At 38.2% G+C, this 27245-nt stretch overlaps 3 protein-coding genes across 6 annotated transcripts in view; 1 reads left to right on the top strand and 2 right to left on the bottom strand.

The window, feature by feature from the left end:
* Nucleotides 1-574: 574 nt before the first annotated feature.
* On the bottom strand, nt 575-11754 carry LOC105484371 (tripartite motif-containing protein 49D). 2 transcript variants are annotated; one of them, XM_011745907.2, is made up of 8 exons: nt 11568-11754; nt 9998-10208; nt 6693-7107; nt 6312-6407; nt 4385-4615; nt 3655-3677; nt 2694-2791; nt 575-1252 (listed from the first exon to the last, which is right to left on the bottom strand). In XM_011745907.2, the coding sequence occupies exons 3-8, from the start codon at nt 7101-7103 to the stop codon at nt 753-755; spliced, it is 1359 nt and encodes a 452-aa protein (XP_011744209.2). In that variant the 5' UTR covers nt 7104-7107; nt 9998-10208; nt 11568-11754; the 3' UTR covers nt 575-752. The 2 variants fall into 2 exon arrangements, with proteins under 2 accessions (XP_011744209.2, XP_011744210.2); XM_011745908.2 differs by lacking the exon at nt 9998-10208 and having other exon boundaries at nt 11568-11616.
* Nucleotides 11755-11766: 12 nt separating this feature from the next.
* Nucleotides 11767-27245, top strand: part of LOC105484373 (tripartite motif-containing protein 64C) — a 48925-nt gene continuing 33446 nt past the window's right edge. For 2 of the 3 annotated variants that reach the window (XM_071075438.1, XM_071075436.1), the window contains exons 1-2: nt 11767-12135; nt 21910-22046. The gene's annotated coding sequence lies outside the window, so the exon portion shown is untranslated. The remainder of the gene's footprint in view (nt 12136-21909; nt 22047-27245) is intronic. The other variant, XM_071075437.1, reaches the window with a different exon arrangement.
* Nucleotides 22829-24861, bottom strand: LOC105484372 (upstream binding transcription factor like 1). Its single transcript, XM_011745909.2, has 2 exons — nt 24855-24861; nt 22829-24024 (listed from the first exon to the last, which is right to left on the bottom strand). The coding sequence occupies exons 1-2, from the start codon at nt 24859-24861 to the stop codon at nt 22829-22831; spliced, it is 1203 nt and encodes a 400-aa protein (XP_011744211.2).

The raw sequence follows: 27245 nt of genomic DNA, 5'->3' as shown, positions 1-27245 counted from the left end.
TTTTAATTATTAATTTTTATACTGGTTAAGAAATCCTTATGAGAATATTGTATCATGATCCCCTTACCTTCAGGACTCAAATCTATTTGGAAATGACTGTGTATGGTTTGAGGTAGGAGTCAATATTTAGTAACTTTTTAAAAAATACTCAATTAATCCAGCATTAGTCTGATCACCTTGTGTATTTCAACGTAGAAGAGCACACTAATAATGCAGGATTATTTATATATGTAGTGAGAATTGAAAATAAAGCCCAGCATAGAAGGTCAAATAATATTAACTCAAAGGATAGATCAGTACAATTAAACATGATGGATAAGTGTGATATAGTTAGATAAAGAGAAAGAAAAACATTTCCTAGTTATCATTGAGACTTCACTCCAAGTTTTTTCCACGAAGCAAAAGATCCTGCCTCTCTTCCATTGATTTTAACTTCATTAAGACATGTCTGTCATCTATTGTTTCACTCAGTGACACTCAGAAATAAAGAAAAAAAAACAGAGAATATATTTGATGCCATGATCATTAATAATGATTTTTCAAAAATTATTTAATAAAGTACCAATACATATACTTTTAGTATTTTTACCATATTTAATAGTGACACAATAAATGAATTTTAATAACATTAGAAGGCAATTGAAGACATAAAACAGAACTTATTTGTCCTGTTTGATAAGGCACAATGAAGAGGGCTTCCTGGGGTAAAGCAGTTCCCACAGCAAATGAACACATTTCTGATTTGTCACTGGTCAGAGGTGAATACAGCAAAAGATAGGCCTGAGAGGAGGTGAGAAGGAGCAATTAGGGATGGTGTATATAAGGGAGCTTTGATTAACATCAACAAAGCTCACAGTTCCAGCTTCACAATCCAGGAATAATCCTACGTGACTGGTAGGTCTTGGGACGTATTGCAGTGTAAGTGGGGAGGTGGTAAAGAGACTGAACTGAATGTCATTCTTAACACATGCAAGACTAAAGAGTCCCTCCTCTCCATATATATTGTCATTCTGATTATTCTCTTTCCAAAACTTATTACAGACACCAAAAGCCCAGTTCCAAGAGTCCCCCACATAGACCTCCCAGTAGTATTTGCCGGAGGTGAAAGTCTGAGTACCCCATGCAAGAAAACTTGTAGGTGTTGCAGTGGTATGGGGTGCATTTTGATGGTGACATCCAATACAAATAATTCTCAAATCTCCATATTGAAAGATATGACTGTTGGCTTCATCATGATGCAGAGTAATATCCACTGCAAAATAAATAAATAAATAAATAAATAAATAGAAAGAAAGAAAACATGTGTAGACATGTGTAAATAAGGAAAAATTGTTCTATCAAGAAGTTACTTTACCAGGAAATGTAAAGTCACAAGGACAATTTTGCTTGTAACTTTTAATAAAGTATAGAGATGATTAATATTATCTACAAGACAAAATGCTAACCACAGATATTAAAAATGTTTTGAAAACTTACGTATTGAGAGAGAAATGTAAAACCAACTTCTTTCAATCCAATTTTCAAAGCAAAATTTACACATTATTTTTTTTGTTTTTATTTTTTTTTGAGACGGAGTCTCGCTCTGTCGCCCAGGCCGGAGTGCAGTGGCCAGATCTCAGCTCACTGCAAGCTCCGCCTCCCGGGTTCACGCCATTCTCCTGCCTCAGTCTCCCAAGTAGCTGGGACTACAGGTGCCCGCCACCTCGCCCGGCTAGTTTTTTGTACTTTTCAGTAGAGACGGGGTTTCACCGTATTAACCAGGATGGTCTCGATCTCCTGACCTCGTGATTCGCCCGTCTCGGCCTCCCAAAGTGCTGGGATTACAGGCTTGAGCCACCGCGCCCGGCCAATTTACACATTATGTACCCTAAATGCTATGCTGTTGTGAAGATCATTACTTAGAAGCGTTTCTTATTCTTAAAAACTAGTGCTATCATTTGGGAAAGAATGTGAAGACTTTCAGTTACGCAAGAAGTGCTCTAGCTAACTGGATAAAAATCTATAAGTACATGTCATAAGTGACAATTTAAAGCAGATTTCTGCAAAATCTTTGAGTGTATTCATTTGAACAGTTAAAATCAGTCTCTCTGTGGTCCTCAATGCTAGCTCGGGGCTGAAGCTGGATTTTAGACTTAACATGTCGCTTATCATATTGCAATTAAACTGAACTTCTTTTTGTTTGTAATTTTACTTGTTTTCACAAAATGATTTCTTCTTTTTATTTTTACCCATTAACTAATTTTTTTGCAATACATAATATATAGCCATTTAAAAAAATAAAAAAAACCCAAGAATCTCCAGTAAACTATATTCCCCAAAAGAATAGTTCTTAGCTGTTCAAATGAATACACTAAAGAAATGTAAAATTTTGTATTTAACATTAAATAACTCACTTTCATTCTGAGCATTGTTTCATTTGCTTCTTTTTAAGATTTGCTACACTACTTCTTTTTCCCATTATGTAACTCAGTACATATGAGGAGATAATGTATTTGTTTTTCACAATCTTTCAAACTTAATGCTGTAAGTCTGCTATAAATACAGATACAGATACAAAAGGATAGCATGATTATATTGTTCACTTATGGCTATAAAGAAGTAAAACATTTGATAAAGGGTGAAATATTACCTATGTGATTCTAACAATAATAATATTTAGATAGTGGGAGTGCTGCCTGTGGGTGGAGACTTACCTCGGAACTGGTTGAGCCTGTCCCTCAGTCCAGTGATGGGCCCTGCACTGAGCTCTAGATTCAGAGGCTGGGGCATGTGCAGCAGCACGGACTCACTCCTGCAAGGAAAAAACAGCAGTTACAACATCTACAACCATAAAATAAATAAAAATCACTATTTGTATTTGAAAGACATTTCATGAGAATCCTTTGAATCCACGAATTTAACAATTCAAAAATTATTACTTCCTATTTGAAATTAATTACTATTTATAGTTTCTGAATTTTAAAGCATGGTGGGGGAGTCTGAGTCAGAATTCAGTCTGATCTTTCTTTTTTTTGTCCCAAATATGTAAGGTTCCTTAGCCTTATGGCCTTGAGAATATTTAGAAATGAAATTCTGAGTTCCACTTCTTGGCAGACTCTCCTAAGATCTTTGTCTGAAATAGTGGGGTTCTGGGGAGACTGCAGCATCTGCTGTTTCCTTTTCAGGATAAAGGATGTGAAACTTGTTCTAGGCAGAGAGATCTGCTTTTTAGAAACAAGCTTCCCTAGGGACTTATACAGTTCTAACACTCCGCAGTTTTTTCAATCTATTTTTCAGAACTGTTAACTGATATGTATATATGTATAAACAACAAATCACCAACACTTTTTCACTGCCAAAATACTTCCCCCCACTTCTCTACTGTTTCCTCTGGCGACTTTCTCACTATCCACAAAACAAAACTTTATCTTTCACCTATGCAGGCTTTTAAGAAATAAAACAAAATCAGGAATAAACATTTTTGAAATTTTATTTCACTATCTATTTATGTATTTATTTAGTGGTCTTATCTTTTCTGGTGTGGGAATGAAAGTAGATGCAAAAAAAAAAAGTAGTATCAATATCTTAATCATTTATGCCATGACTTTGGTAGAGCCTGCTTTAATATTTGTGGAAAATGAAAGAACATATGCTAAAATCTAGGTACATACTCACCTGTGTAATATGTCTCCAAAACCCTGTAAAAAAAAATACAAAGAATTAGTGCATTTCACAAGATGCATCTTTCACTAAGTTCAGTGTGAAATTTGGTGTCAGTTTCTGAAGATATTATTTCCCTACCATCTTCTCTTCTGCAAAGCATTTTCTATTTCTTCTGTAATGAAAAACCCAGTTAGTCGTATTGTCATTAATTAATGTCCAGGGAAAGTCTGAGTCTTGAAGACATTCTCTAAAGAGGTGAAGGGGGAAGAAGTCCAGAGGGTCTATGCTCTGTAGTACCCTCGCATAACCTACTCAGTCATCTTTCCCAGAACCTATTACCCAAATGAGTGGACCCAAAAATAATATTAGTGAGATCCTAGATTCCCATAACTTCTGATCTTGCATATCCTCAAATTAACCTAAATGTAAATGAATCACTCACTATTTTATACATGTTTAGCAACCCAAAGTATATTACTGACTTAGATGGGGAATATTTTTTTGGGCTGTTACCTTGACCATTCCACAGAGTTTTGTGGCTGGTGGATAAAGTAGGAGGGACCTTTGGCCTGGTAGAATCCCTTGGCGGGGCTATATTCTCCCAGTAAAGTAGCATTAGTTATGCAAATGTGTTTTTGGAAACACATCATGGAAATAAAGGTAGGGAGATGGATTTCAGCCATGAGGAAAATACCTATACACGTGAATATTCAAAAACCTGAACCACGTTGTAAGCTTGTACCTGAAGTAGCTCCACATCTGGTTTATGGCACATTTTCTTCAGCTCTGCATACAGTCCTCTTAAAATCTCCCTCCTATGAGCCATTTTGGCTTTACTTAAATGAAGTTGATGAAAAATATCTTTCCCCTTCTTTTTCAGCATCTCCAAATTATGTTTTTCTTCTTCATGGTGAAGTGCAGGCATCTTCTGATACTCAGCTCTAATTGCTTCTAGCCTTAAATTCACATAATCCTGCAGTGATAATGGGTTAGTCAAAAGAGATATGTATTTATCCATCTACTATTAAATCTCACTGATTCCTTTTGTCTCTCAAACATCCAATAGTTTAAACCTCAGTCTTGCCAGTTCTTAGAATCCACAAATTTTGTTTCTTTCCCTTCTTGTATCTAATCAATTACATTAAATTTATTCAAGATAATGTGTTTTCTAAGATAGTTGGAAATTAAAAACAACAACAACAAAAACCACTTGGATTTCTCTATTCCAACCCATATTTATAGAAAAATAAGAACAATTCATGCTTGTGAGTTGGAGTATAGAGCTGTAGTTACTAGAAAGAAAATAATTATTTCTATTTCTGACATTCACAACGAGTTGCTTAAACTCATTCTATGTGAAATGACCCTAGACTACCATGTCCAGCTAAATGCATTTCACCCAGCGAAACCTATCCCAATAAGGTTGCATTTATGATTTGGCCATCTTTGTCTCTCTGAATTCATTTCCTTCCATTTTTTTTCTAACTCATCCCAATCTGAAACATAGACTTCTTTGTGGTTCCTCAGGCCTCCGAATATACACAAACTCCAAATTACTGCATATGCTGTTCTCTCCAACTAGAATTTTACACAAACACAAACACATATACATTTACATATATATACACTCATGGTCCACATATATATCCATATACACATTCGTGTTCCCCCTCTTCTTTAAAATTTTGTTTCAATTTGAATTTTTCAGTGAGGCTTTTTTCTGACCACCCTATTTAAAACTCAGACACTCATCTCCAGTTTCCAGTCTCTATTGTTCTTTTCTACTTCTCTGCTTGATTATTCTCCAACAAAGAACCTACCACACTCGAACATATAATGTTTTGCACATATTTGCATATTGACCATTTGTCTCTCTTGTTTGGATTGTACGATTTGTGAGGACGAAGATGCTTTCTTTCTCCTATACTAGTAAACTTTCTAATTTAATATTCAACATAGACTAGGTTCTTATGAAATACTTTTCAGCAAACTAATATTAGCTATCATACCCTGAAAGTATATATCCACAAAGAGAAAATCATTTTTAATATTTTTCTGAAGTCCTCAGAGTTCTCCTTATATTTAGAGACTAGATCCCATATTTCTGGCAGGTTTATATGTCTCCCTCAAGACACAAATCCACATTTCTCAACACTTTTCTCATATGTTATGTATTATTCAATATTAATTAGTTGAGATTCCTGATGTCATGGTTCCCCTAGATTTCTCCTGTCACTTTTTCTGCCTCAAATTTTCCATACAGTTCCAAATACTACTTGTCCACCAGCCTTCAGATTAATGCTGACCCAGGTTCAGAAGGTTCACTTGAGCTTTCCATGGCTGCCAAATAAATCTTGTGCCCAGCATTTATCCAACCAGCACATATAGAATGCTGTGAGATGGCCTGGTTTCTTGTATCTGTTGGTGTACAGCTACAGGTTTGTATGAAAACAAACCAGCGTGCTTTGGGTGACATCAATGGTTTTGTTAGAAATCCTATCTAACAGTCATACTATTCTACAAAAGAAATGAGGCCACTTTTTCTCAATGTTTTCTTTTTTTTTATTGACTCACAGAAACATTATGGTTTGATATCAGGTTCCTATTTTGAGAGTCACCCATTTGCCCACCATAAGCTCCTGGAGAAGGGAGAGTAGTACAGGACTAACCTTCCAGTATCTGGTTCTGGTGGTTTCCATGTTCAGGTTTCTGTGATTTTCACAAGCTTTTTCCCATAAAGACTCCATTTTCTTTAAAAGGTTCTCCTGCAAAAGAGCCATGAATTGAAGCACCAGTGAAGACAATAAAGTAACATGCAGACCGTTTCATAGGGAGGGGGCCCAGAATGAGAGACAAATAAGTCCCTAGTAAATGGCATTTCTTCTGTTTCCCTTCTTGTTTGTCAAATCCCAGAGGTTTCAAGCTAAGAAAGCCCAAAAGAGAGCTGCTTAAAGGGACTCAGAGTTGGCTTTATCCAATCTGCAAGAAAGTAGACCCACAAGAATTTCATGTGTCCTTTATAGAAGTAGATGTTCAGAGGCATCACTTACCCGGTGTTCCTCAGCAGCCCACTCAATGGGACAGTGTTTGTGGTCTCGGTGCTCCTGAGAGCTGGAGCACAGCAAACAGAGCAGGCTCTTGTCCACTTCACAGAACATCTTCTTTGTCTCCCTGTGAATGCCACACATTTGCTCCTCAGAGCTCAGGAATTGCCAGAGACTGGCTTTTCTGGCAAGGGAAGCCATCTTCTTCAAACGAATGTTAGTTTTGAAGTTTCTGTGCTGTGTTGTCTTTATGCATTCAAAGCACTGAGTAAGAATTGGGATGTCTTGCCAGTTGAGGTAGAAACAGGGCCTGCAAAAGCTGTGCCCACAGTCTATGGTGATTGGGTCTATGAAGTAGTTCATGCAGATGGGGCAAGTGAGTTCCCTCTGGAAGGCCTGCAAGATTTCAGAATTCATGTTTCTGAGGAAGAAAGAGCAACATGTCATTTTGGGGTCTGGGTTGATGAAAAGTTTCTGAACATGTGGAGATATGTGACAGCTATAGTTTCTTCTCTTGACACGGTTCATTAAAGCACAGTGAACTCTTCCTTCTGTAACAAAAATAAAAATCTCACACAAAGAGAGTCTCCCGGCTTTATAGGAGATGTTACTGACTAGATGACTCACAGTCCCTTCTGCTCCTAGTTGCTGTCTGTAACATAATACTAACCTATTCAATTTCCCATTTTCTGAATGTGGATCTGGAAATTGGATTTGATTCTAAGTGGCCTAGAATAAACCGTAGTTGTTCCTATTCTTCTTTCACGTAACTGCTGAATAAGTATGAGAGAGTGGGAAAAATCACCTTGGCCAAAGAAATACGAGAAGATGACCAGAGGGTTCTTTTTTTTTTTTTTTTTTTTTTTTGAGACGGAGTCTGGCTCTGTCACCCAGGCTGGAGTGCAGTGGCGCGATCTCGGCTCACTGCAAGCTCCGCCTCCCGGGTTTACAACATTCTCCTGCCTCAGCCTCCCGAGTAGCTGGGACTACAGGCGCCCGCCACTTCGCCCGGCTAGTTTTTTGTATTTTTTAGTAGAGACGGGGTTTCACCGTGTTAGCCAGGATGGTCTCGATCTCCTGACCTCGTGATCCGCCCGTCTCGGCCTCCCAAAGTGCTGGGATTACAGGCTTGAGCCACCGCGCCCCGCCTGACCAGAGGGTTCTATGACATATTTTTAGAGGGAGACACAACAGTGGGGCAGCAAACCACCACGGCACATGTTTACCTATGTAACAAACCTGTAAGTCCTGCACATTTATCTCAGGACTTAAAATAATATAACACTAAAGTAAAATAAAAACCAAAACCAAAACAAAATAAAAAACAACCAATCAACAAAATAAACAAATTTTAAAAACCAGCAATTAAACTAATTTAAGTTTAATAGAAGAGAAAAAATAATTAAAGATACTGGGCCTTTTTATTTTCTCGTGGATTAAATTAACTTCTCCTAGGGATACCCAGACTCTGAACTATCATATAATAGGATTTTTGTTAAACTCAAAGAGGTGTAGTTATATTTCTATGGTGTGATGGTGAATTCTAGGTATCAGTCTGACTGGATTAACCAATACCTAGGGAACTGGTGCAGCATTGTTTCTGGGTGAGTCTGTGAAGGTGTTTCCAGAGGAGAGAGACATGTGAGTTGGTGAGCTGAGTGGGACCATCATCCCTCAATGTGAAAGGGCCCCATTCAATCAGCTGGTAGCTCAGATAAAAGGAAAAAGCCAGAGAAAAGGCAATTTTCTCTTTCTTTCTCCTGAAGCTGGTTCTGAGGCTTTCAGCTTTGAGCTCAGTCAGGTTACTGGTATCCTCAGGATACCAGCTATATTGCAACTGCTCTGACTCCATAATCAAGCAAACAAATTTTCCTGATGAATTCCCTCTCATGTAGAATCATGTGTAGCTTGAGGACAGACATATGTTCTGCGAAATGTGTAAGGAGGTATTATTTATTTAGTTTTTGAGATGGAGTCTCCCTCTGTCACCCAGGCTGGAGTGCAGTGGTGCAATCTCGGCTCACTGCAACCTCCACCTCTCAGGGCAAAGCGAATCTCCTGCCTTAACCTCCTGAGTACCTGAGATTACAGGAACACACCACTACACATGGATAATTTTTTCTTTTTTCTTTTTTTTTAAGTAGAGACAAGATTTCGCCATGTTGGCAGGCTGGACTTGAACTCCTGACCTTAAGTAATGTGCCTGCCACAGTCTCCCAAAGTGCTGGGATTACAGGTGTGAGCCACCACTCCCAGCCAGGTGGTTTTATTGTTTTGACATGATAGAATATACTTATACAAACCTAGATGGTATAGCCTCCTACACACCTATGGTGTACAGTACAGCCTATTGCTTCTAGGTTAAAAAACTGTACAGCATGTTCTGTACTGTACACTGTAGGCAATTGTAACACAATGGTAATTATTTAGTATGTAAACATATTTAAATACAGAAAAGGTACAGTAAACATACTGGTATTATAATCTTATGTGACCACCATGTGTTGTTTGTGGTTGACTGAAATGGCTCATGAATGTATCTCTACATATATACATATACATCCTATGATTCTGTTTGTCTGGAGAGCCCTGACTAATATATAAACTATAGTCTTTGTTTGGCAATTTTGAGTCCTTTATTCTCCTTTATTTGATAACACATGTTGAATTTTAGTGAAAGAAATGAAAAATCTTAGAATTGCAAATATTCTCCAGAGGTCATCTAAGTCATTTTAAGGAAGTTTTCATAGTTTAATAAGATTAAGACTCAAGTGAGATCACAATCACCGTCACGTATCCAATTTTATCTTATACATTTGGTCAAAAAATTGCGTTTTGATTTCTAAACTAGGATGTTTTGGGGAGCTTTTTCATTTTTTTCAGTTTCACTATTTTGCATCTCTCATCACTACCTTAGTAATTTAAAGCCATGTCTAAAAGCTGAATGAATGAATTAACATTGATTAACATCTTCTGAATTCAATTTTACAATATTAATTCACTCATTACACATATATTTACACATATCTATGTGTACTTATATGTATTAATATCAACTCCATATATTTATTATGCATACATATCTGTTGCAGCAAACACTAGATATTTAAATTTTTTCAAAACTGTATTGAAGAATGATAGAAAACACAAAATAACAACAATTAGTATCCTCATAATTCATAAAATCTATAGTAAGAGTACGAATTGGAAATGGTATCATTGTGTAGATTTAAGATAATGAGATATTTTTAACATTCTATTATTTTGCAAAGGAAAGAAGATATAATTTTATCAATGTAAGTTTCACTTACTGCTGGGTTCTTTTAATGGTTCCCACAATGATTCTTCAAGAAACAATTCTGTTAAGTACTCCTCAAGGTCAGGAGCTCATTCAATGCAGTACTGAATTTCAGAGGTCACCAAAATACAGCTCCCTCTAAGTGCGGTCCTTCTCCTTTGGAGAAAACTGAGCTTGTCTATTCTAGGTCCTTTTATAAGAATCTGCGAAGACCACACCCACCTCTTTAAGTGGGTGGAGTATTGAGAAAGGTTGAAAATAAGATGATTAGGTTTATGCAGTATTTAGAACACACCTTTGCACCGCTGATTAAATTATCATCACTTCTTCATTCTAAAAAACCACGACTGAAATGAATCATATGTAACATAAATCCTATCAGATTAGACATAGACTAGAAATTAATATGCATTTTATACTGTTTATTGAGTTTCATCCAAGATACAGGCATTCCTTTAAGGGCACATTTATTTATTCTAGAGAAACTATCTCCTTGTGGAGACACTCGGTGGTACAATCATAGCTCACTGCAGCCTTGAATTCCAAGGCTCAAGGGATCCTCCTGCTTCAACCTCCCAAGTAGCTAGGACTACAGGTTCACACTATCCCATCTGGATAATGTTTTTTAAAACTTTTCATAGAGTCAGGGTATGATTCTGTAGCCCAGGCTGTTCTCCAACTCCTGTCTTGAAGTGATCCTCTGGTCTTAGACTTCCAAAGTGCTTGGGAGCACAGGCATAAACCACCGTGTCCAGCCTTAAATGCTGCTTTAGTACGTTTATAGGATATTCCCAGAGAAGTCCAACAGGAAGATACAACTTTTTTTTGTTTTGTTTTCTACCACTCTAAGAGAGATCACTGATTAACCAAATAGCCACACTAATTTGAGGTCTTTTATTGAATTTACAAAACTTCGTCAATCTCATGGGTGAAATGAGTTATTATTTTAGTGCTTTTCTCCACATAGTGCATGATGTTCTACGAATACTAGAAATGCAATATAATAATTAATTTGGGGATTATAAACAAGTTTTAGAATGTATGCTAATTCACAAATACAAAATCCAAATGATAGGGATGGACAGTATCTTTTTTTCTATAACAAATACTTTTGTTGTCATGTGACAATTAAAAAAAGAAAAGAGACTTCAGAAGCGGCTGCTCAAATATTTTCTGACAGAGGAATTCTTTGCCAATAGCCCCCCAAAGACTTAGAGTCAAGAGTGTCAGAACAGTGAAGACAAATCTATCAGCCCTATGTCTGCCAAGGTTCAAAAAATCTGTCAAGGTTCAGAAATCAAAGCAGAACCCATAAGATATATGTACAGCTAGGGAGGTTCACATATATATCAAGTGCGAGGAATTGGTTTCCACAGTTGATGGGCTGCCTGAGCATGAGATCCCGGTTAAAGTCAGTCAGGAAGAAAAATCCTCAGCTGGCTGGATCTCAATGGTCATGATTCAAAGCTTTGGTCCAAAGTCAATGGGGAGCAATTGGAAGATTAGAGTCTCATTTGTAAGTGTTGTTCAAGGAATGCCTGTGTCTTTCTTTAAAGGACTTTCACTGATGAAGTCAGGCTTACCTGGGTACACTTGCTAGTTACAGGAGTAGGACCTTTGGTTACATCTGCAAAATACCTTCCCAGTAGGTCCTAGGTGAGTGTTTCATTGAGTAATAATAAGGTTTGCCTATGCCACAAAGTCCAGTTTCATTCTCCTACTTGTGACTTGCCAATTATCCCAGGACCATTTGTTGAATAGGGATCCCTCCTCTTGCTCCTGGCAGCCCTGAACCCACCCGGTTACAGGACCACAGGCCTCCGCCTGGAGGAGCGCTGCCGCCGGGGCGCGCCCCAGCTCCCCTACCCTGAGCCCGGATGCCTGGCTCCTGCGTCAAGGTGCCAGAAAAACCAGGACCCAGCGCCCGCCTGACCTACCCGGACTGCGCCCTGGCCTGCGAGACACCGCGCTCTCCTCTGCCCTGCGAGACACCTGGAGGGGCCCCTTTGGATCGCGGCCGCTGCCACCATAGTCACCACCATAGTCGCTGCCGCGGGCGTCGGAGGGAAGGACCTTAGGGTGGCTTTCCCAGCCGGCTGCCACACAGGAGATCTGGATGCTTAACCCGCCCGGCCGACAGATCTTAACAAGGTAGGTATCTTGTAGGAGAACAGCTCAACCCAAAGGCAGATTGCTAGTCTGGACTTTACTACAGGCGGGACTGCGGTGATGTTTATAGCACTGAAGTGAACTCCATTGTAAGTACAGAAAGTGGCCTCTCTGCTTTCCCCCCGAAGCACAATCATATTCACCTTGCAGACTTGAATCACTGAAGATGTAAGCCAACTGTTACACTCAGTTTCAGAGACCCGCTGTGCACAGCATGGAGACTGTCCCTGGTCAAAGTCTTAGCAAGTCAAGGTTAAGGAATGCGTCTGATTCCCCTGAACTGTACCTTGGAAAGTGAACCAAGGCCTGGGTTTTGCTCTGGAAGCCTGTCTTGCCTGCTTCTATCATCTGGCGCTCTGCATGTGAGTCTTGCAGCCATATGGACACTGCTGTATGTTACTGTCATGATTCTCTGCTCTTCTTTGAGTTCAGACTTGGCACCTTATTTTACTTCTGATCCACTCTCTGCTGTCCAGAAACGTAGTGGACCCATAGTACAGCTATGTGGATTGCTGAGGTTGGAGGATTGTTTGATCTGGGGAGTTCCAGGCTGCAGTGTGCTGTGATCTTACCACTGCACTCCAACCTGGGCGACAGAGTGAGAGCCTGTCTCAAAAACAAAACAAAACAAAACAAAACAAAACAAAACAAAAACAGAAAGCTGACCGTATTTATCCATCCTTCCTTATTGCTCTAATAGTAATAATCTAATATACAATGAGATTATATACGAGATGAGGATGGTTAAAACAGTATAATGCTATTAAAATATAAACGACTACAGAATTGTGTGTTTGCATTACTCCTATCATTGAAATATCCCATTATGCAACCCATCTGTCATTAAACTTTTGTATCAGGGTTTCTCCTTACAGATGGAGTCAGCCTTTTTTAGACTTTGTTCTCAGCAATCCTCATTAAAGGAGGCATAACTGGATTGTTTTATATAAATTCAAAAAACTTATATCAGGAACTTTTAATATGTTTGCTGTGTTCCATGTTGAGAGTAATTAAATTAAGTACTAGAAAATACACTATGAAATATGATATTTGATATACAGTTGGACCTCCATATGATAGGGTTCTGCACCCATGGATTCAACTCATCATGCATTAAAACATTTCAGGAATGTTTTAAAAATTGAATGATTACATTTTCACTGCACATGTGCAGACTTTTTTGCTTGTCATTATTCCCTAAATAATACAATGTAACAACTACTTACACAGCATTTACATTGCATTCAGTATTTTAAGTAATCTAGAGATAATTAAAGTACATTGGAGGATGTGCTTAGTCTACTTGCAAATAATTCGCCATCTTATGTAAGGACATCTGAGGATTATTAGCATCCAGGGATTTTGGTATCTATGGGGGATCCTGGAACCAATTTCCAGTCGCTACTTAAGGAAAGGCTTCATACAAAATTAACATGATCAAAATATAGGTACTTCTGATAATAAGGATAGTTTACTGCACATGTATTTTAAAAATTTCAAAGACCTAAATAAATTGAAAATTTTATTAAAATGTAATGAGGTTTCTCACTATTCCGTATTTTTCTGAAGCAAAAAGTGAGTCTTACCTTCTATTCTGGTAATGACATCTTCCCAGGTAACTGTCTGTAGGATGCCATAGGTGGAACAGAGAAAATAAAATTCCAGTTCAAGGGGAAGAAACCTGTGCTCTTGCATTAGCCCATGAGTTTGGATAAACCCACTCAGGTATTCACTTGCCTGGGTTGGCTTGGAAATCAAGGGGAAAAAAAACATACAGCTTAAAAGAAAAGACATGTGCAGGATTCTAAGAGAGAGTAGTTTAATGAAAATCAAAACAAATGTATACCTCCACACTTTTAAAGATGGTGCAAAGTTTCATAGAAACAGATAAAGAAAATTGAGTAGTCAGTAGGTTAGCATTCTCAGAAGTTGGTGTTTCTGATGCCTTTAGTCAAGTTACTGACCTATCCCTGATTCTGTTAGTGCAAGGCAAAGCAAAGGTGTAAGAGGGTAAGGGAAAGAACCTCAGAGGCTACAAATGAGAAAACTGTTGGCCACATTAACAAATCATTGTTACATTCATAATCTAGAAACACCTGCATCTGGCCTAGAGGCCTTTCTGTATCCTGAGGAAAGACTGGGGAAGAGGTCTTGAGATGATACCAGTAGTCTTCTTGACACAAAAAAGTAGAAAAATTTTCTTGGAGTTAACCAGCATGTCATTTCTCATTGTCCAAGAATCTTTGCAAAATCCAACGGCCCAGTTCCAACACTGCCCAACATCCACCTGTCAGTGATATCTTCCAAAAGTGAATGCCTGGCCTCGCCATCAAGAAAACACTTAGATTTTGTGGGACTTGGAGCAATGTTGAGATCATCAGAACCAAAGAGTAACTGTCTCAGATCTTCAAACAAGGGGAATGTAGCAAGTGGTTATTTTATTATCCCAGGAAATATGAACTGCAGGATTAAGAAAACAGTCACATGAAAACTTAGTGTTATAAACTTCTAATGAACGTGGGCTTTACATAGTGTCTACGTATGCCGGGTTACCACTGGAAATATGGGTCAGGACAGCAGGCACACTAGAGAAGTTTACTGATGTTCAAGGGTTACTCCATATTCGTAACAATCAAATCCTGAACCAGAAAAATGGGGAAAATTACAAAGTTTCTGGGAATATATAAAGAACAGAAATTATTGCTAAGCTCAGTTACATTCCCTAGAACATTTAAATTTGTGGAATTTTTAATAATTTGAAGATAGTAACAGAAGCAGCTTGCTCTTATTCTCAGACAAATAATGTAAATAATAACTCCTATTTTAAAAAATCACTTTATGTCAGATTTATGGATTTTTCACTGAAGCATGCATAGGTGTAATAAAGTAAAAGAAAATCCACATATGCTTTTTAAAGATTTCTTTGTGAGAATTCTTTGTCAAAGGATCTCTTGAGAAAGGGATAAATCCAGTGAAATTAGTTGCCAGTTTACTTTATGATTGTTGTTATAAATATTCCTCTAATGTTTTTAATATCATTGATGATTATAGAAAGTATTTTTGTGTAATGTTATACACCACTGTGATGCTCAGTGTCAACAACCACAAGCTAGGGCTTGACAAGCTTAGCTTAGGCAGGCATCCTGCTTCCTAAGACCCAGCTTCCCTAAATGCATCCGATAGCATTTCCATTTGTAGTTGGAATCCACCATCTGCTACATACAAAAGCCCCAGATCCTTGAGGATCTTTTCTTTTGCTTCTTTACACCTTACTTTCACCATACACTGTCAGAAATACTTACCTTTCTGCCATAAGTCCTGGCATAATTTGGGGCCATTATGCCAATTTCGTTATACACTTTGAAAATTAAAATTGGAAATGGTAATTTTCTCTGTGTGATTTCTCTATAGTTCCTTGAAACTAATAGCCCTGCCTAACAAACAAACAAAACCTTTCTGCCTTTTAAGAAGGAGAAGACTACATGTACTATGAAGGAGGGTACATTTTCATCATAAATCATGTTCCCACTTCAGTATTAGACTGATAACTGTTACAGTTCTCAAAACTTGAATATAGGAAGAAATTTACCTTTCTAACACATTTCTAAAATTAGGTAAGAAAGAAGAGAGAAAGTCTTAGCATTCATCACAAAATTCACAGTGAAGGCTTAATTTATTAGATTCCTAAGGGTGGGTGAGCCCAAAGGTTATAGCAATTGGTATATAGGAAATGGCCATTGAGGAAATATGTTGCATGGATTCCCAAATTTCTAAATATCTAAATATATTTAAATACAAATTCAAAAAGCTTCAAATAAACTTTTTTTTACTGCAGTTTTTCAGCAATTGAATGAATTTTGAAAGGAAATTTTTTTCTGGGATGTTTTCTACTGTTTTTTTTTCGTTTGTCTTTTTGCTCCTGGATCAAGAAAAACTGACTGTCTCTTTTATTGCTAGACAAGCAATTCACTTTCCAGCATCACGAAAGCATCATTCCAAACACATCACAGAAGGCAAAGAGGATGAGGTCATTTTTCCCAGTGTACTCTGTTTTTCTCAGTCCTAATCTGGAGCAGCTCCAGGTCTGGTTTATGGCACATTTCCTTCAGTTTCTTATACATTCCTCCTACGGCTTTCCCCTTTCATTTCATTCTGTCTTTACTGTCTTTACTTATCTTTTCTTTCCTATTCCAGTCTCTCCAAGTGGCATTCCTCTTCCTCATAAAGTAAATGACAAACTCTCCAATACTCAGCATGGATCATCTTCTTCCATAGATTCACATAACCCTGAAGTAATAATGAAATCATTGGGACACATAGTATACTTTTATTCATGTCTTTTTATTTATTGTTTTATCTTAAGATATTTAGCAATTTGTTGCAATGAATGAACCAAAATTAGGGACTTGTTTCTCTTTTCTGTCTTCCTTTTCTTTCCTTCTTTTCTATGTATATATGTATATATGTATTTGCACCAGAAGTCAAAATCTGGCCTTCAACTATTTGCCCTCAAGTATCTACATTTTATTTAAAAATGGTAATTTGTGATTTGATAATTATCTTACAATACACAAAAACCTCATTACTAAATCTGTTTAGTTTCTTTATTGTCAAATATTTTACCTGCACACTGATTCTTTATTCTAAAAAACAATAGTGGATATTATTTCATAGAATAAGATAAGACGTTTTCAAAATGTTTACTTTTAGCAGTTCAAAAACTACCTGCTAACCAGATCTCACCCCATTAGTGCAACTTGCTTCTTCTTTTCTAAGGCTTTGCACTACATGTATAAACTGACTTCCATGCTATCCTTAGAGACATTATTCAACAATCGCCTTCCAATATTAATTTCCTCTCATTTTCTTTTTCTCACTTTATCTTTGTTATTTTCTCTCAATTTTAAAACCTACCTTATTTACTCCTATTGTTTCGAAATAAAACTAAATAGCTACATTGACCCAATATCTTCACTTGATTTTTGTGCTATCTCCTTTGTCCATAACAAAGCATATTTCCTGACCACATGAGTATGTTCTCTGTACTCATCTGTGAAACTTTCCATCTTTCTTCAACTCCATGAAATCTTTCATTCCCAACTGTTTACACAAACCATGTTCTTCATCTCACCACCAACATCCTTTGAACTACATTCTTTATCTGACCATGAACTTTCTTTGCTAAACACACATTTTTTTATTCCTATTATTTCTAGTCCTTTCTTCCATAAAACACATATGAACTTGGTTTCAAAAAATTATTTTTAAAAATAAAATAAAATAAAACCGTCTCTCCTATTTTTCTTCTATCAACTCATGTTTAGCAGTTTTTCTTTCCTAGCCTGGCCCATTAGTACACGGATTACAGAAGGTGTTTTATTTAACCCAACCCCTTCCCTGCCTCCTTGGGACTTTCCTGACTAACCCGAAAGCTCCAGAACTGCGGACAACTGGGTCCCGTTTCATTGCCCCCCATGGAGGCTGTGTTGGGTGGCCTCGGAAAACCCCAGTTGCCTTTATATATCTCGGTAGTGGTTCAATTGTCCTTCTGGAAAATAATCATTTCAGATCACTAATATAACCCATCCACTTTCTCTTACAGATACAAAGAGAATGTGCAGGGGGAAAGCAGAGTTTTCCTTAATCCTGGAGCTGTGCATGATGGACAGAGAAGCCGACTGCTTTCTCTCTGCACACTCTCTGAAAAAGCCTTAGTTCCTCCTCCCTGCAGTCCCTGCAGCCCCTCTCTTTACCCTCCCAAGACATTTAGTGCTCGTGCTTTATCCAGGTCATGTAGGTACTATTCCCAGTAACCAAAATCTCCCGCCATTATTAACACAAGAGGAATAGGGGAGAAACCTATCCCCCATTCCTACTTCTGTCAGAGCAAGACAGCCACCCCAAACATCCCTTAATCTCCAGAATTTTCCCACTAGTAATAATGAATAGTTAAGATCAACCCTTTGGGTGCATATTCCTAACGTCATTTCCCAAGTGTAGCTGACTTAATTGAAACATTTTCTAAAGCCAAAAACTTGCACTTGAATTTGCTGATAATTTGCTGGAGACACATTGTGGTCCGCAGTACCACATCTGAGAGTAAATCACACAGTAAAATGATTAGCCATTGTGGAAGATGGGGGTGGTAGCTACTTGTTATTAGGGATTCTATAAATTTGAGATCTCTCTCTCATATATGCAATACATATATAATGTATTATATATGACACTGGCAGTAAACTACAAATTAAACAATATATAATATATATATTCATGTATATGTATAATATACATATATATTATATATAGCTAAATATGTAGATACATAGATATGTAGATAGATATGTACCACTGTCTCTACCTATCATTTGTTTTTCTCACTGGTCATCACTGTTGCTCAGGCTGGAGTGCAGTGCTGCTATCTCACTCACTTCGAATTTTGCCTCCCAGGTTCAAGCTATTCGCATGCCTCAGCCTCCGAAGTAGCTGGGAGTACAGGCATGAGTCACCACACTCTGCTAATTTTTGTAATTTTAGTAGAGAGGGGGTTTCACCTTGTTGGCTAGGCTGGTCTCGAACTTCATACCTCAAGTGATCCATCTGCCTGGGGCACCCAAAGTGCTGGGATTACAGGTGTGAGCCACCACACCAGGCTTATAATACATTCCTGGATGAGGTGTGATGGAGCAAGGACAGGCGAAAAGGCTTCTAGGTAGGGTCCTGGAGGGATCCCGCAAGGACCAAGAGGGATGCTTGGAGGAGGAGAGGATCAGGACACACTCCAGAAATTGACCTTCAGGAACAGCTTGAGGTGGCCAGGCACAGTGATGGAGGTGGATCCGGTGAGGTGGGGCTGAGATTCTGCTGGGCAGGAAACAGAGAGGACTGCCCAGAGGCACTTCTCTCAAGGTTGCAGCTACAGAGTATAAGCTCACGGTAGCCCTGGCACTAAGGTTCTTTTAAGAATGCTAGATGTTACTTCATGAACAGTCATATCAAGGTACACTATTTTTGGAAAGGCATTTTCTTCCCTCTGCACTCTCCTTAGATAAGAAACAAAGAACAATAATAATGAAAGCATGCCCTATTGACACTATTTGTATGGAATGGAACTTGAACTTTTATGAGGTAAAGATCAGTCAACATAGCTTTCCGAGCATCCTGATTCTAGAGCTCTCCTTTTGATTTCATAAGGTATTCAATAAAAATCCCTTGAGTTTTTGCTCTGTCCTGGTTCTGCTTCTGTCTCCACTTATTACTGGGGCCTTCCCATTTTTTTGATCCTATTGTGTCAGCCTTGTTTAATATGTAGTTTACTCCCAGTATATTCTTCTCAGTATGGAGTTTGATCCTGGAAGAGAATTTGGGCTGGTTATTTTAAGAGCTATGGAAACCATATGGTCCCAGGCTTTCTTTATCTTATCCTCGACTCTTGCTTATTGATGTGTGCAAACTCCCACCCTGCTCAGTTTCTGCAGCTCTGTTTTAATTACCTTGCACAGCTTCTAGTGAACCCTTGTTGCTGACTTGGGGAGTTCTCAAATCTACATAAGTTCTGTTCACCCTCTCTGCGTCATCCTGAAAGGATTCTGATTCCTCATGGATATTGCTGCTGCACCTGATTTGTCTGTGATTTTTTATATTTGGGATTTTTTAGGGTACATTGTCACTCAGTGTTGTTGTAGATACTGTTCATGAATTTTGATTTTGTTATTCTAGTTTTTCACTGTTTTTCTTAGAGGTTTGGAAATGGTCTGAAAGCATACTGCACCTCTCTATCTTTTCAGAATTTTAAGGTGAAAATTTATATATATACAAAAGAGTAGGTGTTGAATAAATTTAAAAACACTGTGTTTAAAATCACAAGCAAAGCCCCAACTGCATTTGTACATCTCACCATCTAGCCTGAGCTACAGGCCTTACTACCACTTAGTGACAAATGTGACTTACAGTATCTTCTGAATTGGAAGTGAAAAGAATCAGATCTTTAAAGTTATTTTTGCGAACTTGATGTTAAGAAGCGAAACAAGGGACATAATATGCAAACATTTTCTAAATAAATTGTACCCATCAGCCATCTAGAATTCATGTAAAAATGGTAAAAATGCCTAAATCCCCAGAATCTGTAAGAAAATGAAAGCGTGATGGTAAATTTTATGTGTCAGCTTGAATTGGTCTCTGTAAAGTAGGTTTCCCTCCCCATTAGCTCCTGAATAGAACAAAGAGCTGATGAGAGAGGAGTTTGACCCTTTTGTTCCTGCCTCACTGCTTAAGCTAGCACATCTCATCTTATCTTCTCCTACCATGGAACTGAGGTTTATACCATTGGTTTCCCTGGTCCTCAGGCCTTTAGACTCAGATTGAATTACACCTCTGTCTTTCCTAAGTGACCAGCTTGTAGATTACAGATCATAGTATTTTTTGCCTCCACAATTTTGTGAACCAATTCTTCATAATAAAATAAGGTTTTCTGGGTGGGAGGATCACTTGAGGTCAGGAGTTCGAGACCAGCCTGGACAACATGGTGAAGCCCTGTCTTTACTAAAAATACAAAAATTAATCGGGTGTGGTGACAGGTGCCTGTAATTCCAGCTACTTAGGAGGCTGAGGCAGAAGAATCACTTGAATCTGGGAGGCGGATATTGCAGTGAGCCCAGATCGCACCACTGCACTGCAGCCTGGGCGGCGAGCCACCGTATCTGTCTCTCTCTGTCTCGTCTCTGTATTTTTTTATTTTTTATTTTTTTATTTTTATTTTATTTTATTTTTTTTTTATTATACTTTAAGTTCTAGGGTACATGTGCATAACGTGCAGCTTTGTTACATATGTATACTTGTGCCATGTTGCTGTGCTGCACCCATCAACTCGTCAGCACCCATCAACTCGTCATATACATCAGGTATAACTCCCAATGCAATCCCTCCCCCCTTCCCCCTCCCCATGATAGGCCCCGGTGTGTGATGTTCCCCTTCCCGAGTCCAAGTGATCTCATTGTTCAGTTCCCACCTATGAGTGAGAACATGTGTTGTTTGGTTTTCACGTCTCTGTATTATTGTATATCTCTTGTTACTCTATTTCTCTGTGTTGGTGCTACTGTTTCTCTGGAGGATGATGACTAATACAGTACAAAAAATTACATAAATATATGATAAAATAAATTTGTCATAAATTGATATACATTATAAAGTTAACAAAATAATAACAGTAAATAGCAATTTTCTTATTTTTATTATAATTTATTTCAAATGTACACATTGGTGTAATTTTCATGATTTTAAATTCCGTAACCATTAGGCTGAAAGTCAGAAGCAAGCCAAGAACATATTATTATCATTGCTTAACATTCTCCTGGATATTTTAATTCAATACATTCAGAAATTAGAGGTATAAAATGGTAAATATTTTCATTATTCTCTGAAACTTATTTACCTAGAAAAGACTTATAAATAAAAATTTACTAAGCTATCTAGGGACAAAATAAACACTCGATAGTCAATGGTTTTCATATAAAAAGTATACGACTACTGTGATGCTAATATTCACGAGAACAAAATATGAAAATAGACAGAAATGTTTAAGAGAATAAAGGTATACTGAGAAGGTACTAACCTTAGGTTGGTTTTCAAACATATTAGTAAATGAAAAAAAATTTAAACAATGTTTTATTGTTGCATGAATTCATAGAGCAGATAGTGAAACAGAATCGTGTATTTATCTCTATATGTCTTTCTGTGCATCTTTCCATCAATCCTGAGTGCTGCAGGGGAGATTCACTTGCACCTGAAGCAGCAGGAAATATTTGGAGCTTCAAAAAAAAATGCAGAGAGCACTTAGAGAAGCTGCACCCAGCGTCATCAGGGATTCTGTGGAGGAGCCCATTCAGATGAAATAGGTAAGTTTTTATTTTGTGTTTTCATATTTCTTTTGGAAATGAAAAGAAAAGTCTCAATGAAAGCTAAGAGTCAGACATACATATAGAAATATTGCTGCCTACTCCCAGGCATGGGAATGGCCAACTCCTTCCTTCAAGAGTGGAGGAGACAGATATCAAGAGTATAACAATTTTCTTAAGACACTCACCCCACCTTTCATCAAATATCCCCAACCCTAGATTAAGTGCAGGAGTCCTGAAAAACATTTCCACAGGGAAGGTCAGGGTCCCAGGCTCATGGGTGCCTTCTTACTAACTTTAGCAGGACAAAAATGAGTAAAGCAAAGCTTCTTGCTTCAGAAATATTCATTCTAATACGATGTGTACCCTACACATAACCATTGCTTCATTCCAGAAGATTTAATTGCAAAAATTCTTTGGGAAAGGGATGATATTTGTCTGTTTTTTAAGGATAAGGGTAGTATTGGCTCAAACTTATATTTATTCTCCCCAAAGAGTCCCTCCCAGGTTTGTAATCCTGGTGCAAGACAATGCTGCACCAAGTTGCTTCTTTCCAACCTGTCCTACTTTGTATAGGGGAGGAGAGTGGGGAAGGAAGAAAAGAAAAAAAAAAAGAAGTAAAAAGAGGCAGAAGGAGAGTCCCTTTTCTTTGACATGGATGGCATAAATGGGCTTTTGTTGCGAAACTCTGCCTGACCCTGGAGTCTGAGTCAGGTGGAGTCTGAGTCAGGTGGAGTCCCAGTTAGAAGTCATCTGAGGAAGCTGCACTAGAGCCACTGCCCTCAGACATCAACTTCCATTTCTTCTCCACTGCTGCAGTCTGAAGAGTCACTGCCTTCTTCCTCTTCTCCATCTTTCTTCCTGTTCTCTTCTGGTTCCAAGGAGACATGACAGTTTACCCAAGTAGTCTGTGATGAATCTGTTCCTGCAGGCTGGAGGCCCTGCCCCTCCCCAAACCCTTCTTGCAGACCCTTTGCTGATGAGGACTGAGGATCTGTTTGTCTCAACCTGGGGTCCGGGCCTCCTGTCATGGCCATATTCTTACCCTTAGCATAGGTCGATTCTTTGTATGCAGCATAATTTTCAGGTGACAAAGTCTTAAGCCAGAGATCCAATTTCACCTTGTATTGCTTCTGCAGCTCCTCAGCCTGGCTCTTGTAATGATCCTTCTGGCTCTGCGGGACGCGCTGCCAGCGTCTGCCAATCTCTACCATGCGCTCCCTCAGGGACAAATGTTGCAGCTCCTTACTTGACCAGGAATCTTGGTGAAATTTGTGGTATCCATTCATGGGGGGTTTCTGAGGTTCTCCATGAAATTTTACCTTCTTGAGAAATTGATCCGTTTTTGGAAGAGACCTCACTTCTTCCATATTTTTCTGAACCTTCTTTTGCACTTTGGTTTGAATCCTCTTGGAGACATCAGATTTCTTGGCCTTCTGGACTAAATCAGGGTGTTCTTCCCTAAATCGAGCAAGTTTTTCCTCAAATTCTTGCTTTTCCTTCTGGAAATCCTGAATATATTTCTGTTTCATCTGCTCTGGGAGTTCCTTGTACTTCTTTGACAGGATTTTGGTCAGTTCCTGGCTTCTCATCCCAGGGTACATTTGGGAGTACCGGGGCCAATTCTCCTTGAAGAAGCGGATATAAGCAGTAAGGGGCCTCTTTGGAAAGTCTGGATGGTTCCTGACTTTTCGACTTTTGTTTGTATTTTTAACACATTTCTTAGCTTCCAGGACTAATTCTTTCAAAGTGCCAAATTTTCTCAAGCTGCAAGAAATCTCTAACCATTTGAGCCTGCACATTTCACCAGAAAAGTTTTTAAAAGCTACTTTTCCCCAGTCCATGTGTGACTGAATGGAGCTGAACGTGCCGTTGCCATCAGATGGGAGATTATTCTCGATGCATTCCAGTAACCTCAAGATGTCTTTGTTTGACCAATGGCCTTGGCTTCTAGGCAAAGCCATTTTGATGTCTTTGGCTTACTTCTAAGATCACGGTTATGTAGACACCAGAGCAAGAACACAGAGTTCTTTACTTTTAAGAGTCAGTGGATTATTTCTTTCTGGAAGTCCTGCAGTATGTGTGATTTTGTATTTCTGAGGAGAAAGAAAGGAAAGTTACTCTGCTTCATTGGGATTAATGAAAGAAATTACACCCTATTTGCCATATGTCCCTTGTGTAATTAATTTACTCTTAACAATATAAATAAAACATTGCCCATTTCTGAATTAAAGTCCGTATTTGCCTTTCGTATGCTACATGCACAATATTCAATATCTCCACACCCCACCCCAGCCTGCTTTCTGCCAGATCTCAGGTGAACCACTCTTAAATTGAGTTGCATAAGACAAACACCAGACCACTCACTTAAGAAGCTTAATATAACAGAAATGCCCTGAAGACAGATCAAAAGTTAAAGTGGAAGGAGAAATGCCTGAACGGGAAACACTGTTCATTCTACAGTGCCCTGAGTATGGCCATTTTCTAAGCACAGCCCAAATATCCATAGCTAAAGGTACAGACGAGAAGTTGAAGATACAATAGGACAAGCCCAAGAGCTCCTCCAGACATGCATCCAGCTGTTACCATTTTATGAAGGAATGTGAACCTGTGATGAGACTGAATTATAGATTCTTCAGGATCCATGCATGGGAATGCATGGTTTCTTGTGAACCATACTGCTTCTCCTTTTAAATATCAAGGATTTAATGAAAATTATAAAACATTTCAATTTTGTTTTGTTAACTGTTCATCATCTTTAAGCCTCAGTGAAAATTCAGCTTCCTTCAGAAAGTGCCTCCAAAATACCTGGCATTTTCCATTATAGAGCTTGAAAACATGGCAGAGTTGATGACTACTGCTTTTTTAATTTTCAACCTAAAAAGTAAATTCCTCTGGGACATATAATTCCTCTGGGACATGATTTCCCAACAAATTCTCCAAATTCTCATATCTCTTTCACTAGCCTTTTTAGGATAATCTTCTATTCTAAGACTAAGCCTCACTTAAGTAAAATTGTGTACAACTACATACAACATGAAATTAAACCAGATCTTAAATAGAGGGTGCATAAAGAGGGACCTTCGGGGGAAAATACGCATTAGAAGGGAAAGAGAACAGAGTTAAGATGCCAGTGGAGGTTGAAATTCTGAGAATGAGTTTCTGTGTATGTGAGAATATTTTTGAGAACTATTTTTAATTCTCAGTAGTGTATAGAAGGATGTAGCCTTTGAATGACATTAAGAATTCACTAGAAGTATGAAGAATGTTAGTTATAATGTCACATGTCTCAAAACACAAATGCCTCAATACATAGATTAAAATGTTTTAAAATATTGGATAGTAATTCAAGTCCATAGTTGAGGTAGAAGATAAAATAAATAATAACTCATATATCAAATTTATTATGTGAAAAAGACTTTTGGAAAATTGTTCCATAATAAATGAAAATATAAATAAAAATTAAAATTTACAAAAAAAATTAAACTGTGAAAAACTTAAGAGGGTAAACTTGAAAATTATTGAATTTTTAATCAAAAAAATCAGAAAAAAAAGTCATTTCATCAATCTCCTAAAAAAAACTTAATAATATAACAGGAGAGTAATTAAGAGAAAAGTAACATTTACAAAGGAAAGTAAAAAAACTTGAAAAATATTTGATTTCATACTTTGTGTTTAACATCAAAACATACTCTGAATTGGTTCAGGGATTAAAAGATGTCAAATTTCCACACATATTGTAAGTGATGAGTATAAAAAATCAATAGATAAATAAATATAAGATGTATTCTAACTCAGAAAAAGGGTAAGTCACATAGAATTGACATTAGAAAAGAGATGTGGAATATTCAGAATCTGAATTTCGGAAAAGAAGTGCTGTCTTCCCAATTGTAAAGGTTAGGATGATGCGTCTACAGCAGTGAAAATAAAAATAGTTGTGTTTTTGTTTTATTGTGGCTCTTTTATGAGCCAGGCATTTTTTTAAAAGTGCAAGTTAAAGAGTGGCCCCCCCAAAATATATGTCTAAGTCCTAACCCCTGAAACCTGTGAATATGACCTTTGGAAAATAGGATCTTTGCCGATGTAATTACCTCGATAATCTCCCAATGAGATTAGTCTGGATTTAGGATTTAGGGTGGGGCCTAAGTCCAATGACTGGTATCACTATAGAAGAAATAAAAGGAATGTCTTAGACACCTAGACAGACATGTGGAGACAGAGGCAGAGACAGAGCTCAGGGGAACTAGGCTGCCACAAGCCAATGAAAGCTAAAGGTTCCCATCAGCCACCAGAAGCTAGCAAACAGGGAGTGGCTGGATTTCCCCTCAGAATCCCCAGTGGGAACCAACTCTGTCAACATGTTGATTTTAAATTTTAGTCTTTCAGCATGTGAAAGAGCAAATTATTGTTTTATCTCTGATAGTTTATTATAGCTGTAGGGAAAAGAAAGGGAGATCAGACTATTACTGTGTCTACGTAGAAAAGAAAGACATAAGAAATTCCATTTTGATCTGTACCTTAAACAATTGCTTTGCTGAGATGTTGTTAATTTGTAACTTTGCCCCAGCCACTTTGCCCCAGCCTTGTGCTTACAGAAACATGTGTTGCATGGAATCAAGGTTGAAGGGATCTAGGGCTGTGCAGGATGTGCCTTCTTAACAAAATGTTTACGAGCAGTATGCTTGGTAAAAGTCATTGCCATTCTCTAGTCCTCACCAGGGCACAATGCACTGCGAAAAGCCGCAGGGACCTCTGCCTTGGAAAGCCGGGTATTGTCCAAGGTTTCTCCCCATGTGATAGTCTGAAATATGGCCTCCTGGGATCAGAAAGACCTGACCTTACCCCAGCCCGACACCCGTAAAGGGTCTGTGCTGAAGTGAATTAGTAAAAGAGGAAAGCCTCTTGCAGTTGAGATGGAGGAAGGCCACTGTCTCCTGCCTGCCCCTGGGAACGGAGCGCCTTGGTATAAAACCCGATTGTACATTTGTTCAGTTCTGAGATAGGAGAATAACTGCCCCATGGCGGGAGGCGAGACATGTTGGCAGCAATGTTGCTTTGTTATTCTTTACTCACTGAGATGTTTGAGTGGAGAGAAACATAAATCTGGCCTACGTGTACATCCAGGCATGGTACCTCCCCTTGAACTTAATTGTGACACAGATTCCTTGGCTCACATGTTTTCTTCCTGACCTTCTCCCT

The sequence above is a fragment of the Macaca nemestrina genome, chromosome 12 (assembly GCF_043159975.1).
Source record: "Macaca nemestrina isolate mMacNem1 chromosome 12, mMacNem.hap1, whole genome shotgun sequence".
NCBI classification, from domain to species: domain Eukaryota; kingdom Metazoa; phylum Chordata; class Mammalia; order Primates; family Cercopithecidae; genus Macaca; species Macaca nemestrina.
Note: the sequence above shows the minus strand (reverse complement) of the source record. Positions and strands in the feature narration are given on the sequence as shown.